This window comes from Phascolarctos cinereus, unplaced genomic scaffold (assembly GCF_003287225.1).
Source record: "Phascolarctos cinereus isolate Bilbo 61053 unplaced genomic scaffold, phaCin_HiC Scaffold_4;HRSCAF=312, whole genome shotgun sequence".
Taxonomy (NCBI): domain Eukaryota; kingdom Metazoa; phylum Chordata; class Mammalia; order Diprotodontia; family Phascolarctidae; genus Phascolarctos; species Phascolarctos cinereus.
Window position 1 is genome coordinate 3,050,730 of NW_027555847.1, and position 14,945 is coordinate 3,065,674.

Sequence of the window (14,945 nt, forward strand, 5' to 3'; positions counted from 1 at the left end):
CAGGCTTGGTACTGGTGGACAGAAGTAGGGCATAAACCGGAATCAGTGGCGGGGCCAGGGATGCGCACACTCAGCACCTGGTCCAACCCATCGGTCCACGGGACCTCCTCCACAGCAGCCCCAAGGGGCCACTGGGGTTGACTTGAGGATCTCTAAGGGAAGAGAAGCCTCATTCCCCAAAGCAGACGGTGCAGTCCACTGAGGGGGCCGCTCCTCGGTCAGCCTCTCCAGAAGGCTGTGAGGATGTGCAGTTCTCAGGGGAGAGGCTCTGAGGACACAAGGCTAATGAAAAACAGCCCCTGCCTTCAGGAAGCTTGCATTCCCACCTGGCATTGCCTTCACCTACCACTGGGAGAGAATATTTCACTCACTAATTGTAACTGAATTCCCCAGCCGACACCAGCAGTGAGGCTCTGCTCACCTGCCACGAGGGTTATGAAAAGGGGAACAGGAGCCATGGGCATCTCCACTATGGCCTTCAAGGGTTGCCTTTGCTCCTAAGAGCTAGGGCTCAGATCCCCTCCACAGGTTTTAGAAATGACTTCTGTTCCCTTCCCCAGCCCCCTGTACATACACAGTACTCTCTTGTTAACGACCAAGACAATAAAGTCACACCTAGCTGCCTAAACCATGACATTGGCTAGCGAGGAAGGACCCCCCAATACCTTCGAGGGCAGCCACATTCTTCAGGACCCCTTTAGTGGCCTGGCAAAGCTCATGAATTATGTTCTTCAGGGTTTTAAATGCTTCAAATAAAATCCATAAGATTCCAAAGGTAAACAATTATAGTGAAACAGTTATCAAAACATGAGGGGAAAGGCTCAGGCTGTCTTGTGGAGAGCCCCTGAGCACCCTCCGGGGTCCTCAGGGCTTGACCATTTCAAACCAGAATCTATGGAGCCACAACTCTAAGCTCCTGCCATCCTAACTCCCTGGCTCTTGCCATCTTCCCATACCAGCCCCTGGTGAGCTGGCCAGGCCTATCCTCTGGCTAAGTGTCCTCTGCATCTTCTGGTACTCTGCCCTCCAAGCACTGTGCTGGCAGGACTCTTCAGTCATCTTTCCACATCCTGTTCAAGGAGGCTTTGAAAGCCCCTTCCCCCGAAGGTTGTCCTGAACCCCAAATGAGAACCAAGGCACTTATGGTCCAGGGCCACCAGCCTCCATCTGCACTCCCCGCCCATAGCGCTCTCTCTCCTCCTCCTGGCCTCCACCTCCTTCCCTGCTTCCTTCCAGCCTCAGCTAAACGAGCCTATCCTGGTGCTCCCAGATGCCAGCACCTTCCTGCCACAATTACCACCGACTTGCCCTGAATGTGTCTATCCACCACCAAGTTATCTTCTTGTTTTTAACAGGTGATCTTCCTCCATTACAACAACATCACCAAAGTTGGAGTCAATGACTTCTGTCCCACAGTAACAAAGAAGAAGAAATCCTTATACAGCGCAATAAGTCTGTTCAATAATCCCATGAAATACTGGGAAGTCCAGCCGGCCACCTTCCGGTGTGTGCTAAGCCGAATGAGTGTCCAGCTGGGGAACTTCAGAAAGTAGTGCTTAGGAAGGAATCCGCTGACCCGAAAGGCCTCTACAGTGTTGCTTTCAGGATACTTGAAGTCTGTTAAGGTTGGACAACGCTCACCCCTGGTTAGTCTTTGATTCGGACGTTGCAAATACGGCACACAATTTGACAGGTCCTTCCTTGATTTACTTGACAAAAATGACGGCAGAATTTTACAAAAATATTGGTACGCACCAGTAGTTAGGGGGACACAAATATTCACCTTAGCTTCTTTTTGCAGAGATCTTGTCAAATGACATGCTTCAAAATTAATTTTTTTTTTACTAAAAATGCCAGATAAGAGGCAAAGACTTTGCCCTTATGACTTTTTACTAACCATTTTTAAAAAGGAGAATAATGCATGCAAAATGTTTGAATTCTGTATAGGCCAATTCACTATTAGAAAACAGAATTGACAAGGACAATGTCATCAAGGGCTATAAACCAGTGTTGCCTTGTTCTACCACTGATAAATCAGGAAGTACTGTAATGTTCTCTGATGCCACAAGCAGGATTGGATAATATGAAAGGGAACTCCTCCTGGGCTCACAGCAGGGGACGTCTGATCCACTAGTCCTCTGACAACCAACAGAGGTCACTGCCACCTGCCAATCTGCCAGTGATGAAAGATGGGCTCGGGCTGGATCACATGTTTGTTCTTAGGATAGTTACAGAACCTATATAGAAAAACTATATATGTAGTGAGTTAGTGGGTTTCTATTAGAGCAAGTCTATAATCACCTTCTCCATTATACGAGTTATCTTTGTATTCTTTTCACGTCATATTGCTAGACGATGTGCAATTAATTACACAGTGTAACCTCACTACCTGGGGCATCTTTGGGGAGATCTGTCGCCCTCACCTGGTCTGAGGAGCTCAGGTTCTAGACCATCTGTTTTATGATCTAGAACCAAAGATTCCTTCCAAGTTGATCAAACTAGGTAGCATTAAAAGGTATTTGTTTTAAGAGATCTGGTAGCATATGTAAAATACACAAATATTTAAAGTTTTGTATAAACATCAGGACTATTTTCTATATCTCCTTACCTGTATATTTATTAGTGGTATTCAAGATAAGTTAAGTAATATTTGAGAATAAGGAATACATTATTAAAGATGTCTGATTCATATCCAACTTTATTGTTTGGCATTAAGTTGTTTTTTTCTTTTGCCCAGGAATGTTTATAAAACAGCTTAATTAAGACACATTAGAGGCTGAACGATCATAGGGGCCTCCTCAGTCAGAGCTGACAGAGAGAGCGCCAAGGTCTTTCCACACCTGGTTGTACTTTGACCTCCCCCACCCTCCCACCACTGTGAGAGGCAAAACCAGGCAGCGCCAGCAGGGCTGCCCCTCCTGCCTGGGCCCAGCCCCTCAGGGGGGCTGGGAGACTCCCAGGGAGGAAACGCCTTTCACCAAGGCGGAGCCTCACCTGCTGTACAACATGTCATACACACACACAACATATGTGTGTGGATGATACATGACACACAAAACCACAAACATGCACATACGTGCAAGCACAACACAACATATCACATATCATAACATGCATTGCGTTACATGATACACTGTAGAGAATGTGCCGTGCACGTTGCGCATGTTACACACGTTTCTCTACATAGTTATGTCATTACAATGTTGTGCTTATACATACATATGTTATGTACATGTGTGTGCATACCTGCCCCGGACACTGGGCAGGGCCCTGGGAGCGCCCCACTGTAGGCATGAATAACCCGGATGAAGCGCACGCCCGGCGAATTGCTAGTCAGGGCTCTAGAAGTTAGAGGAGGCCAGGTTTGGGGGGAGGACCTGGCTTGGAGCCCCAGCCTGGCTCCTTACTCCCTGTGGCGGCTTCTTGTGTGAGGCACAACCTTCTGGGGCCTCAGTTTCTTCCTGAAAAGGCAGGGACTTAGATTAGAGGATCCCTCAGGTTTCCTTCCTGAGTGACATCTTTGGACTCTGTAAAGCATCAAATGTTAACGTTCTGAAAAAAAAATATGCCAAACTGGTCTGAATTTTACATCGTAACTTAAAAAATAAAACTCTCCTTTTGCAGAAGCAAGAATAAAAATGGTCTAAAATTGGTCACAGCATCACCAGAATGGCTTGTTTGGGCAGGGGTGGGGCACCCACTCTATACTAACAGCCTCCACTGCCCAGGGCTGTGGGGAGGATTGAATGAGATCGTATTTTCTAAGCACTCAGCAGCGGCATGGGCACGTGGTCGGTGCCATAAAAATGCTTTCCTCGCTGTTCCCTCAGGTCTGACTCTCACTGACCCCATCTGGGGATTTCTTGGCAAAGACACTGGACTGGTTTGCCATTTCCTTCTCCAGCTCACTTTACAGATGAGGAAACTGAGGCCAACAGGGTGAAGTGACTCGCCCAGGGTCACACAACTGCTAAGTATCTGAGGCCCGATTTGAACTCAGGAAAATGAGCCTTCCCTTCTGTGCACTATGGCGTCCCCTAGCTATTCCTCTCAGGATACACGGCACAAAACAAATAGGAAACGATTCGAGTTGACACCGTGGGACATAGCCCCCCCATTTCATCTATCAGTAATTTCTTGCTCAGACATCTGTTTCCCCCGCACAGCTGGACGCCCCATTTCCTTCGACTTTCCAAATAAATCCCTAATGAGGGTTCAAACCTCCTGCATCCAAGTCAGGGGTCTTCTGCCTGCTCTCCTGGGCCCGCAGAACTTGCCCGGGGCTGCTCCAGCCCGCTGGCTCCAATCGAGTCCAGCCACGCAGGTCTGCGGGCGGGCGCTCTCCTTTAGAAACCTGTCACTTGTTCCCAAGCCTCAAACACAAGGGCCGGCCAAAGGACCCGCGTCCGCAGAGCTGGGACTGTAACTAACGGGGGAGCCGAGTCGTGAATGAAGCCTTGTTACTGTTACTGTTACCGTCTGTTAATTTGTTCTGGGAAACACCAGGCGTCCTTACGTAACCTGCACCAAAGTGAAGCCGCAGGCAAAGTGGCGACTTTCTGGAAGCGCCAAGGTCATTTCGGAGCACGCTCAGACCGCTCCCGTTCCTTCGTCTTCCCTTTCATCTTCACAGCAAAGTTTCTCTTTCCCTTCGTTTGCTCTTTTCAGATTAAGGTCTCAAAGGACTAGCATGGGGAGGTGGATGGTGGAGGAAATACAAGAGGCAGTGGGTGAAATGCAGGTTCGCAGGGTTCCAATGCTGGCCCCAATCACTCGGCGGTCTGGAACCCAGGCATCCCGGAGGCCTGACCAGCTATACTGCAAAGACGCTCTAATCCGCCCGCCGGAGAAGGACTGGGATAAAGAAGGCCCGGGAGGCTTCGCTGTCCGGAGCCTGTTTGCACGTGAAACGCCAGAAGCAGAGGTAAAAAAAAGCCAGCCAAGGAGGTAAGAGAGGAGCAAAGTCAGATCAACAGGTGGGTGGTAGGCGGCTGTCTACACTAACCCGGAGGCCAACAAAAACACACGCCAAAGACACAGATCCACCGGAGCTTCCAGGGAGCTCGAGTCACACTAGGAACGTAATGGACTGCTGCCATCTGGATATCAAGAGTAAAGCTGCTGGCGTGAAGAATTGGGAAGGGCAGGGGGGTCTGACCACACGTGGGCTGCACTCAGAGGAATCGGGGTACAGCATGGAATGGCCAATGGCCTTCCAAAGAGCGATCCTAACGCTTCCCTTCTCAACCCCGTAATCTCCATTCAGTCATTCACACCAGCACTCAAACAGCTGGCACAGGAGAGGAGCAGGAGGAAGACACGATGGGTGTAGGATATGTAAAGGGGAGGCCTGCAACAGTCTAACAGGAGAGTGAGGAAAGGGCTCCAGAGGATGATGGAGCCTAGGGACTCCAGGAGGCAGAGGCCAGAAAGGAGTCTGGGCAAAGGCCCGAAGGTGGGAGAAAGAATCTTAAGTGTAGGGAATGCCAGCGTGGCCCATGTGGCTGAAAAAGAAGCGGGAATGGAGAACAGCAACTGAAAGTCAGCCTGGAAGGGTAGGCTGCAACCAGGCTGGAAAAGGCCTCAGGGCCAAGAAGAAGGGTCTGTGTTTTGCCACAGAGCTAGAAGGGAGCCGGTCAGGAGAGCCTCTGGCGGGCAGCGACCAGAATTCAGTCTGGAGAAGGAGGCTGCAGGAGAAAGCGCCTTCCGCCCCGTGCCCCTCAACCATCCCCCCTCTCTCATTCATCTGTCCCCTCTCCGTGGCCAGCGGCTGTTTCCCTGCTGCCCGGGACCCAGCTGTGTCTGCTAGCTGTCACCTCAGGCCTCTCCTCCTCTCTAAGGCTGCACCCTTGAGAAGGCCGCCTACACCAGCTGCCTCCACTTCCTGCCCCTTCCCTCAGAGACTGTCTCCAACGTGTGCTGTAAATAACTTGTCTGTATTTGTCTGCTGGCATCTTGTCCCCCACGTTAGACTGGGAGCCCCTTGAGAGCAGGAACTGTCTGCCTGGCACACAGCAGGCACTTGATAAATGCTAGCTGACTGGCTGACTATCCTGTCTCAGTTTCTCTGCCGACCTCCAATCCTGCATCTCCATCAGCTTCTCAGACATCTCAAATAGGGCATCCAGTAGGCTTCTTAAACTCAATATGTCCAAGACAGAACTCTTTCTTTCCCCCAAAGCTCTGCCCCACCCCCCACCTAATTACTGGAGAGGGCAGTACCCTCTTCTCAGTCTCTCAGGCTCCCAACCTTAGAGTTATCTCAGACTCCTCATTCTCTCTCACTTCCATATCCAAGATGGTGCCAAGGCCTGTTGATCTCACCCTCCTAACACCTCAAATATACCTTTCTCTCCTCTAACAATACCACCACCCTGGTGCGGACCCTCATCACTCATGCCTGAGTCTGCTTGGGCGGGGGGAGTTGGCATGCAGGTTGGTGGCACAGTGGATGAAGTGCCAAGGCTGGAGCCAGGAAGTCCTGAGTTCAAATTCGGCCTCAGACACTTAATTGCTACATGACCTTGGGCAAGTCCCTCAACCCCGTTTGCCTCAGTTTCCTCATCTGTAAAATGAACTGGAGAAGGACATGGCACACCACTCCAGTACCTTCGCCAAGAAAACCCCAAGTGGGGTCACGGACAGTCAGACATGGGTGAACAGCAACAAGCTGTGGGGCCTCCCCCTCTCCAGCCCACCCTCCACCGGGCCTAAAGCTCTGATCATGCCCCTCCCCCATCTAATAAACTCCCATGACTCCCTCTCTTTGTGGCCTCCCCATTCAGTGAAGGCTTGTTGACTAGCCTTGCGTTTAAATGCCAAGCGCAGATCCTATTTCATCAGAGTTAATGGGGAGCCACTGAAGGTTCTTGAATACAGGAGTGACGTGATTAGACTGAGGCTTAAGGAAGCTTGTTCTGGAAGCTGAATGGAAGAAGGCTTGGGAAATGGGACACAATGGAAGGAGGAAGCCCTGCACAAGGGTGGTGGCTATATGAGCAGAATGATATAAAAAGGGGAAGGAAACAAGCACTTATTAGGCACCTACTGTGTGCCAGGCACCATCTGAAGCACATCACAAATATTGCATGTGATCTTCACAATGACCCTGGGAAGCAGACCTAGTATCTCCTCATTCTGCAGCTGAGGAAAGAATCTCATACAGGAGGCACTATATAAATGCTTATTATTCCCTTCGCCCTACTGTGTGCTAAGCACCTTTTACCATTATTCTGATTCCAAAACCTGTTGTCTGTTACATCACGCCATTTCTCATCTCTTGTGATCTTTTAAAATGCCTGAATGCTCCCCAAATACCAGACACTTCAGACTGGAAATGAATTCACCAGCCTGCAATAAAGGCTTGAACCTGAGGCTGTGGCCATGGATGGCCTGGGGAGCAGGGGACACGAAGTTCTCATCCTTTGCCACAGAAAGAAGGAACCTGAAGTTTCTTTGGGCTGGGAGAAGTCTTACCGAGTGTTGGCCAGACGAGGGCAGCTGCAGTCCAGACTCCTGAGGGAAGGAGTCTGCTTCGAGAGGAGGGAAAAGGAAAAGCCCTTGGGAAGGAGACTGGGGACTGCGCGCTGCTCCCTCCCTCCCTGTGCTGACAGGGAGGCCCATAGCCCACCCCCCACCCCATCCCATGGGGCTCTGACCCACAGTGATAACTAACCTTGGCACAGCCCCCTGAAGTTGGCAAACAGCTTGACAAATAGCATGTTGTTTCACACAGGGCTATTGTTGTCCCTGTTTTACAGATGAGAAAAGTGAAGCAGGCAGATGTTCAGTGACTTGCCTGGGGTCCCACATAGGGTTTGAGCCAGGTCTTCCTGACTCTGTCCATCTCTGAACCACCTTGGGGTCTCTGAGGCCCCTGACTGAAACTCCCATTTAACAGATGAGGTAAGTGAAGTCCAAGGAATACAGTAAGATCCAAAGGCCAATGGGAACCCAGGCCTCTACCGTCAGACAGAGGAGGCACTTTTGACATCCGTCCCCCTGAAGTCATCAGAGGGAGTCCGTGGCACTAGCGACTATCCGTTGATTACTTGGCCAGATTAATTAACTAATTAATCACTACCTGATTACTGATCAGACACATGGGCCAGAACAAAGTGCCGCTCTGGATCTGAAGTGCCTGCATCGCCACAGCCACGGCCATCACCAGTAAAAGTTATTCCAAGAGGATGAAACCGAGAGTGAGCTCTGTGTTCTCCAAAGCCTATTGAATTGGCTGCAAGTTCTTAACCTCCCGGTCAAGGCATCTGAACCACAGCAAAGTCGAGGACCTCAAACCATCTCAATTTGAAGTTCATAATGGAGTTAGCTAGAATGAATTCACCTTCACTGAGCAACCTTTTATAGAAAGAAAGAAAGAAAACATTTAAATATCATTCAAAACAAAAGAATAATCGCCAGTGAGAGGTGGAAGAAAAGAAGGCCTCAAACCAGGAGCTCTCCATTGTGTACCTTAAGGCCCCAACCAGAGGTAAGGGGAAAGGCTGCATCTATTTGAGGTGGCTGTCTCTTTTTAGAAATTGTTTTATTTTAAAACTTCTGAACTAAACACCCCTCACAAGACCACCATTTTCATAAAGAAAAATGGGAAAGAAAAAGGTTTGTATGTGAAAATGTGAGGCTCCAACACATCCTTCTAAAAGCTCTCCTGCTGGGCAGGGCCCCCCCCCCATTCCCTTTCTGTCCTCTTCCTGGGCTTGCCCCAAAGTCCTTCCTTTCTTTCCTTTCTGGTTTTTGGGGACAACACTATTGCTGATTCCCTCCCTTGCTACCTCCCCAAAAGAAATAGGAAAAAGCCAGTCTTACAACAAAGACCCAGAGTTAAGCAAAACCGTGCCCTAAGGTCTGTCTCACTACGCTCCCGGAGCCCCCCAGCCCTCGGTCACCAGGAGGAAGCAGCCATCATCTCTGCCCCTCTGACCTGCCCAAACTCGTGGCCTTGTCTCAGTCTGGATCCTTCTGGGCCTCTCCACAGCGACTGCGCTCTCCTGCTTTCCCCTACTCGCTCTTCCTCAGATTCCTCAACTGGATCTGCAGCGGGGTCACAATGGCGAACGCACACGCCCCTCAGGGCTCTGTCTGGGACCTCTACCCATGTTCTTCCATTCTGTTTCACTTGGTGACCTCATCAAGTCCCAGAGTTTCAATTACCGTCTGCACGCTGATGGTTCTCATACATACTTATCCAGCCCTAACCTCTCTCTGAACCGCCAGACTTGCATCTCCAAGTAGATGTTTGGTAGACATCTTGAACTTGATATGCCCAAAATGGAACTCATTAGCTTCCCCTAAACTCACCTCTCCTACCTTCCCTATTATTGTCGAGAGCACCGCCATGCCCACCTTCCCCTGCCAGGCTCCCGACCTCAGAGACATCCTGGACTCCTCACTGCCTTCCATCCCCCTTATCCAATATGGCACCAAGGCCTGTCAATTTCACCTTCCTATCTCTCTCCAGTACACTCCCTTCTCTCTCAGACCACGCCCCTAGCCTAGTGCAGGCCCTCAGCACCTCCCGCCTGGACTACTGGAATGGCCTGCTAGAGGGCCTCCTTGTCTCCGGTCTCTCCCCACTCCGGCCCATCCTCAGCCACCAAAGCACAGTTTCCTAAAGCCCAGATCTGACCGTGTCATCCCTCCCCTGTCAATAAAGTCCAGTGGCTTCCTAGCACCTCCAGGTTCAAACATAAAATCATCTGTTTGATGCTCAAAGCACTTCACCACCTCTCTCTGTAATTCAGACTCTTCCCTAATTCCAGTGACCTTTCCCCCTAAATTCTGAAGGGGTAACAACCCCAGGGAGAATGTACTAAAATAGAAAGATGTAATAATTCCCCCAACCCCCATTTCAGGATCGTGCTTTTTTATCCTTAATCTTCTAGACATGAGGCTCATTTAAATGTTTCTGGATATTTTCGTTTCTATGTATTTAGAGATGCAGCTTCTTGTATTTTTTTCATATTTGCCATGGATTCTGATAAAAGATTTTAATTTGGAATTTTAAGAGTTCAAGAGAAAGGCATTCAATGAGATGTTTCTCCATTACGATGCTCAAGGGTTCAGAAGTAAAAGAAGGAATTGCCACAGAAGTAAAAGAAAGGAAAAAAAAGATGCCTTGTTATGTTGGGAAGACCATGAAAGGCTTCTGCGGAAGGGATTCTCACTTGCAAGAGTCTGCTGACATTAGCAATGGCGAGACAAGACATTCATAAATGAATGTAACCCTAACAAATCCTGCCGTGCTCTTTCCATGAAATTTTGAAGAAAGTGCAGATACTTGCTTTCTCTGTCTTCATGTGGATGAACGTCTGAGGGCGAAGAACAACGATGCTAATAAGAAACATATGGGGAGGCTGTGGAAAAGGCTGAAAACCTGACCCAAGTGCCATCCGCCACGTTTTACATACCAAAGGCTTGAGTAAGAGACTGGGTTTTGATATTTACCTTATATGTTCAACAGAAACTCCCAAGAACATAGACCACTAAGGATTTAAGTTCAACAGCAGAGAGGCGATCGGCTAGGTTGTTTTTTTTTTTAATTCAAAAGAAAGGACAGCTTTGGAAAGAAAAAGTAAAGAGGCTCCAGATCCACTTTACCTTAGTCGTTTGTACAAGCTTGAAAGAATGTGTGAAAGCATGATCTCACCAGCCCATCCTGCCAAGAGACACAAACCCTGACAGGAGTCCACTGGGTATGAAATAAGACCTTGTTAGTCCGGGGAGGGGAAAAAAGAGGGGGGGACCTTCTAACCCTACAAACTAAAACCAAGGCAGCAGTCAAAGACCAGCTACAACAGACCAGGCACATAGGGGCAGTGCCCACGAATGTGTAACGGTTATGAGAGTCCCTGGCTGTCCATCTTTGCTGGATCAGTGTTGGAAGGGCTGGTGCGGAGGTTGGCTTTGGTTTGGTTTTTTGGGGGGAGCTGCCTGGAAGAGACAGCTAGCTATAAATGTAAAATGGATTCATGACCATCATGGTGAAGTGGCAATAACACGGCTTGGGGAGCTGGGAGACCCAGGCTCATGCACTGACTTCACTTCTGGGGCCTCAGTTTCTTCGGGGAGGGGTGGATTTAGATGCTCCCTTCCAATTCTGACCTGAAAGATTCTTTTATTTAAACCAATGGTATGAATGAAACTGTGCCGGTAAGCCCATTCTGTGTTCTGGGCAGAGGGGAGAAAGGAAGGCCTACGTGGTCACTGCACAGAGCTGCAGATGGGGCTCGCTAACATTAGGCTTTGCTGCTATAAAAATCTAGGCTTCCCCTTAATTTGAACTAGAACATGGAGTTCCACCTTCTGGTGGCCATTAACTTGGAGAACTCGTTTGGAATGGGAGTGAAAAGAAAAGCAGTAATCAGTGCAGCCTCTCATTTAGCTTTTCTGTTGACCATTCAGATTATAGGAAATTCATGCCACACCTCAAACCAAAACTAAGGGGGGAAAAGGAAGAATGAAACCACATAAATTGACCAGGGCTAGCAAAATTTTTATTTGCATTCGTAACGTTTTCTGGAAAAGAAACATATAATTTAATCCAACCCAAATGTTACTAAAGCAAATTATATTTTTGCTTAAATTGCTACAGTATTTCAAAGGACGCCCCTGACTAGGGACAGAGTGACTGGGGACTTTTAGGAGACACGGTTACAGATTTCAGGAATTTCTGATTCATTCAAAGGATTTGCAAATTCATCCCTCACTGAAAACTAAAGCAAGATCAGGTATGAATGGAAATGCAATATGATTTGTATTTTCAATGTTTGGAAACAGTATTTCTGCTGTTTATCAACATGAATGTTTGCTTGTTAAAAATAAATGGTAGACTAATGACTGAAAACTTTTATTGCAAGATGATAAAACTGTGGGAAATCCCCAGTGGCTAAGACGGCCAGCAAGAGAAGGAAGGAAAGCTTCTTGGTACGGGAGTTTTCAGTGCTGCTTTTGGGCTCCCAATGGGGTGGGAGGCTTCCTGAGAATCCCCGAAAGATCGCTGTCTCCTGCGCTCACTCATGAGTCAGGACCAGTAAGCTAAGACTTTCTTTGGCTACGGAGCGTCTTGTCAGGCTCATGGCCCCCGGTATTAATTGCCACTTTACCTTGCTGTAGTTGGAGAAGAGAGTGGTAGGGGGAGACTTTGTAATTGACACAGGAAGTTTATTTCATGGTCTTCCTGCATATTCCTGTTCTTGTCTTGTCTTTCACCCCCTCGTTTGCCCCCTTTTCCTAAAATCACAGTGAAGGGAAAAGGATAGCATCTGGCTAATGGAAGGTTCTGGAGAATTCAACTGAACAAACATTGGGGTCCTGGTTTATTAAGGTCTTAGTGTGTAACTTAAAGAGGTCTCTAGAAATTAGAGGTTACACTCTCAGAAGACACTTTCTCTGGATCTTCAGTCATGGTAAAGTACTTCCTTTTGCTTTAGAAGAGCCTGTTGCAGTTGATTTGAGAAAATGTTGAGGCAAATCCAGATGCTTGGTTTCATTAGACCAGATATTATTACGCAGAAATACAGCCCACCTTTGAGTCACTGATGGAGCTAAATTTCTCCTTCCTGCTTCCTACATATGAATAGGAAAAGTATTTTAAGCCCCTTTCATCCTAAAGTAAATTATTATTCATCATTTCACTCAAATGAGAACAAAGGGAGCCTTTCTCCAAGTAAGTTCAATCCCCAAAGCTTAATTAACCAACTGATGGAAGGCAGGTATTGGGAGCACGAGCCAAGGGGATTATTGAACTCTGTGCCTTTTACTTAACTTGTGACTCATATCTGGAATTCAAAAAAAAAAATTCTTGTTAAAGGGGAAGCTTATTTTTAAACTCCTTTTAAATAGTTATGTCTGTATTTAGCTAACAATAGCAATTTTTAAGAAGTGGTCCTCCAAAAGCGCTGCGGTAAATAGCAGACTAGAACCCCGGCCACGTTGGGGTACAAGGGGTTAAATGAAATGTCCTTAACAAAAGCCCAAGTAAATGACTAGAAATCACTTAACGTCAGTCAGTACTTAAAGACGGGTACTTTCCCTCTGTGCACCAGGTCTAAGACCAAAAAAGTCCGGGGGGGGGGTGGAGGAATTGTTAGGCTGAAAGTGGGGGGATGGTTTGGACCAGGGGTTCTCCAGGAAGGATGGATATATATTCTCTCTCTGGGTCACACTATGGACACAGCAGGGAGATGGACTGTGGGGTGAAGTCAGGAGTGAATCAGGGTTCGAAGGGCAGAGTCTTCAGAATCTGGAGGTAAATCTGCAGTGTAGAGACTGAAGACACAGAGAAAGCCATATTGGAGGCTTGAGTGTCCCCAAAGGACCGAGGAGTTCTGGAGATGCCCATCCCAAACACACCCAAAGGATAGGACTAGCAGAACAGACTCAGATTAAGTGGATGACAGCCACAAACTCTCTACAGAAGGAGGAGACAGACTGACACAGATGGGGGGGTGAACTCAGCCCCTCCCTGGCCTCCACAGGTTGGTAATGGAACCAGCAGAGCAGCAGAAACAGCAGCCCCAGGGCACAGGAACAGAGATGAGACAAGAGAGAGGTAGGGCTCCTGCTGAGGAAACGGGAACATGTAAGAGGATGAGATGAACAAATACCAGAAAGAGGGGATGGCAGGGGGGCAGGGAAAGAAACACAGAGCCCACAGGCTGTGCGATGGCTGCTTCAGGGGCCAGCAGGGATGTAGGAACAGAGTGCCAGGCAGCCTGAGCACGCGCCACAGCTAATGCCCCTCAGTCTGTGAATCAATCAGATAATGGGGCACAGCGGGAAGGAGACTGGCCTCGGGAGGCAGGACGACCCGAGTTCAAATCTGCCTCAGACGTTTAAGTCAGACAGCTCTCTGGCCATGAGTTCCCTTACCTGCAAAGAATGCGATAATGACGGCACCTACCTCCTGGGCTGCTGGAAGGATCAAAAGAGCTTGCTGACCATAGAGGCTTGTACAAATGACATTATGATCATCATTACCATTACCCATGAGCATTACCGTGTTGTCACCCTAGCAAGTAAGCAATTTTCTAACTCACTAGGCTCAAACACACCATACTCTGATCCTTAATAGCCCCTAATGAAAAGGAAAATCAAAGAAACCAAAGATGTCTGGTTGGCTGTTCTGAAGGTATCCCAACACCCCGCCACTTTTGGAGGCTTCTCATCCCTGTGCCTGCTGGCGCATAAAGGCATTCTCCTCAAAGCAACAAGAAACCCCAAGTCAGGGGACGTTTGGTCACTGGGCACCGCCACACTCAGGGGAGGCACTGGCCAAAAGGCTACTGTCACATGCCATCATGTGGAGAGAACAGGGAGGTGGAGAGGACTCGATAAAACCTTCCAAGTTGAAGAGAAAGCAATGGTTACTTTGGGAAATAGGGCCAGAAGGAAGAAATGAAAGCATCAAAGAAATGCCAAACAGCACCTGTGGACAAACAGAAGCTGCACACCAACCAATACTGTTAATATTTTCCTTTTTGAGGAAAACAAGGTCCTTGATGTGACAAGAGCTAAATAACACCGCAAAAAAATGAAACTGGTTCTGTTTGAACAGACAAGAAGTGCGCCATTACTGAGGTGGGAGCCAGCTGCCTGTGCCAGCTGTCCAAGGTCCGACAATCAGCGACTGGATGGAAAAAAGTCTGGTGGTCAGGACCACCAGAAGAGGAGATGGTGTCCGACCTGACCCTCTCAAGCCCATGTGGCTCTTTCAGGACCACAGAACCAGGGTTCTTCTGAGACCACAGGATGCTGTGACTTGTGGCCAACAGCATCACCAGAGGAAAGGGGCTAAAAACATGGACCTTAGGTTCAGAGAACACTTTCTCCTGTTCCATTGTGAGCCCAGCTCCGTGTCCACTGGCACTATCTGTCACATGGATGGATGACACTGTAAATCACAGTTTCAAGAACTGGCATTCTTC

At 48.4% G+C, this 14,945-nt stretch overlaps 2 protein-coding genes across 2 annotated transcripts in view; one reads left to right on the plus strand and one right to left on the minus strand.

The window, feature by feature from the left end:
* ASPN (asporin) overlaps window positions 1-2,696 on the plus strand; it is a 33,063-nt gene extending 30,367 nt beyond the window's left edge. Inside the window, exon 8 of the mRNA XM_020964370.2 lies at window positions 1,356-2,696. Coding sequence (XP_020820029.1) covers window positions 1,356-1,553 — 198 coding nt within the window. The 3' untranslated portion in view covers window positions 1,554-2,696. The remainder of the gene's footprint in view (window positions 1-1,355) is intronic.
* The window catches only part of CENPP (centromere protein P), a 191,630-nt gene that overhangs the window by 115,679 nt on the left and 61,006 nt on the right, over window positions 1-14,945 (minus strand). The gene's annotated exons all lie outside the window — the stretch shown is intronic.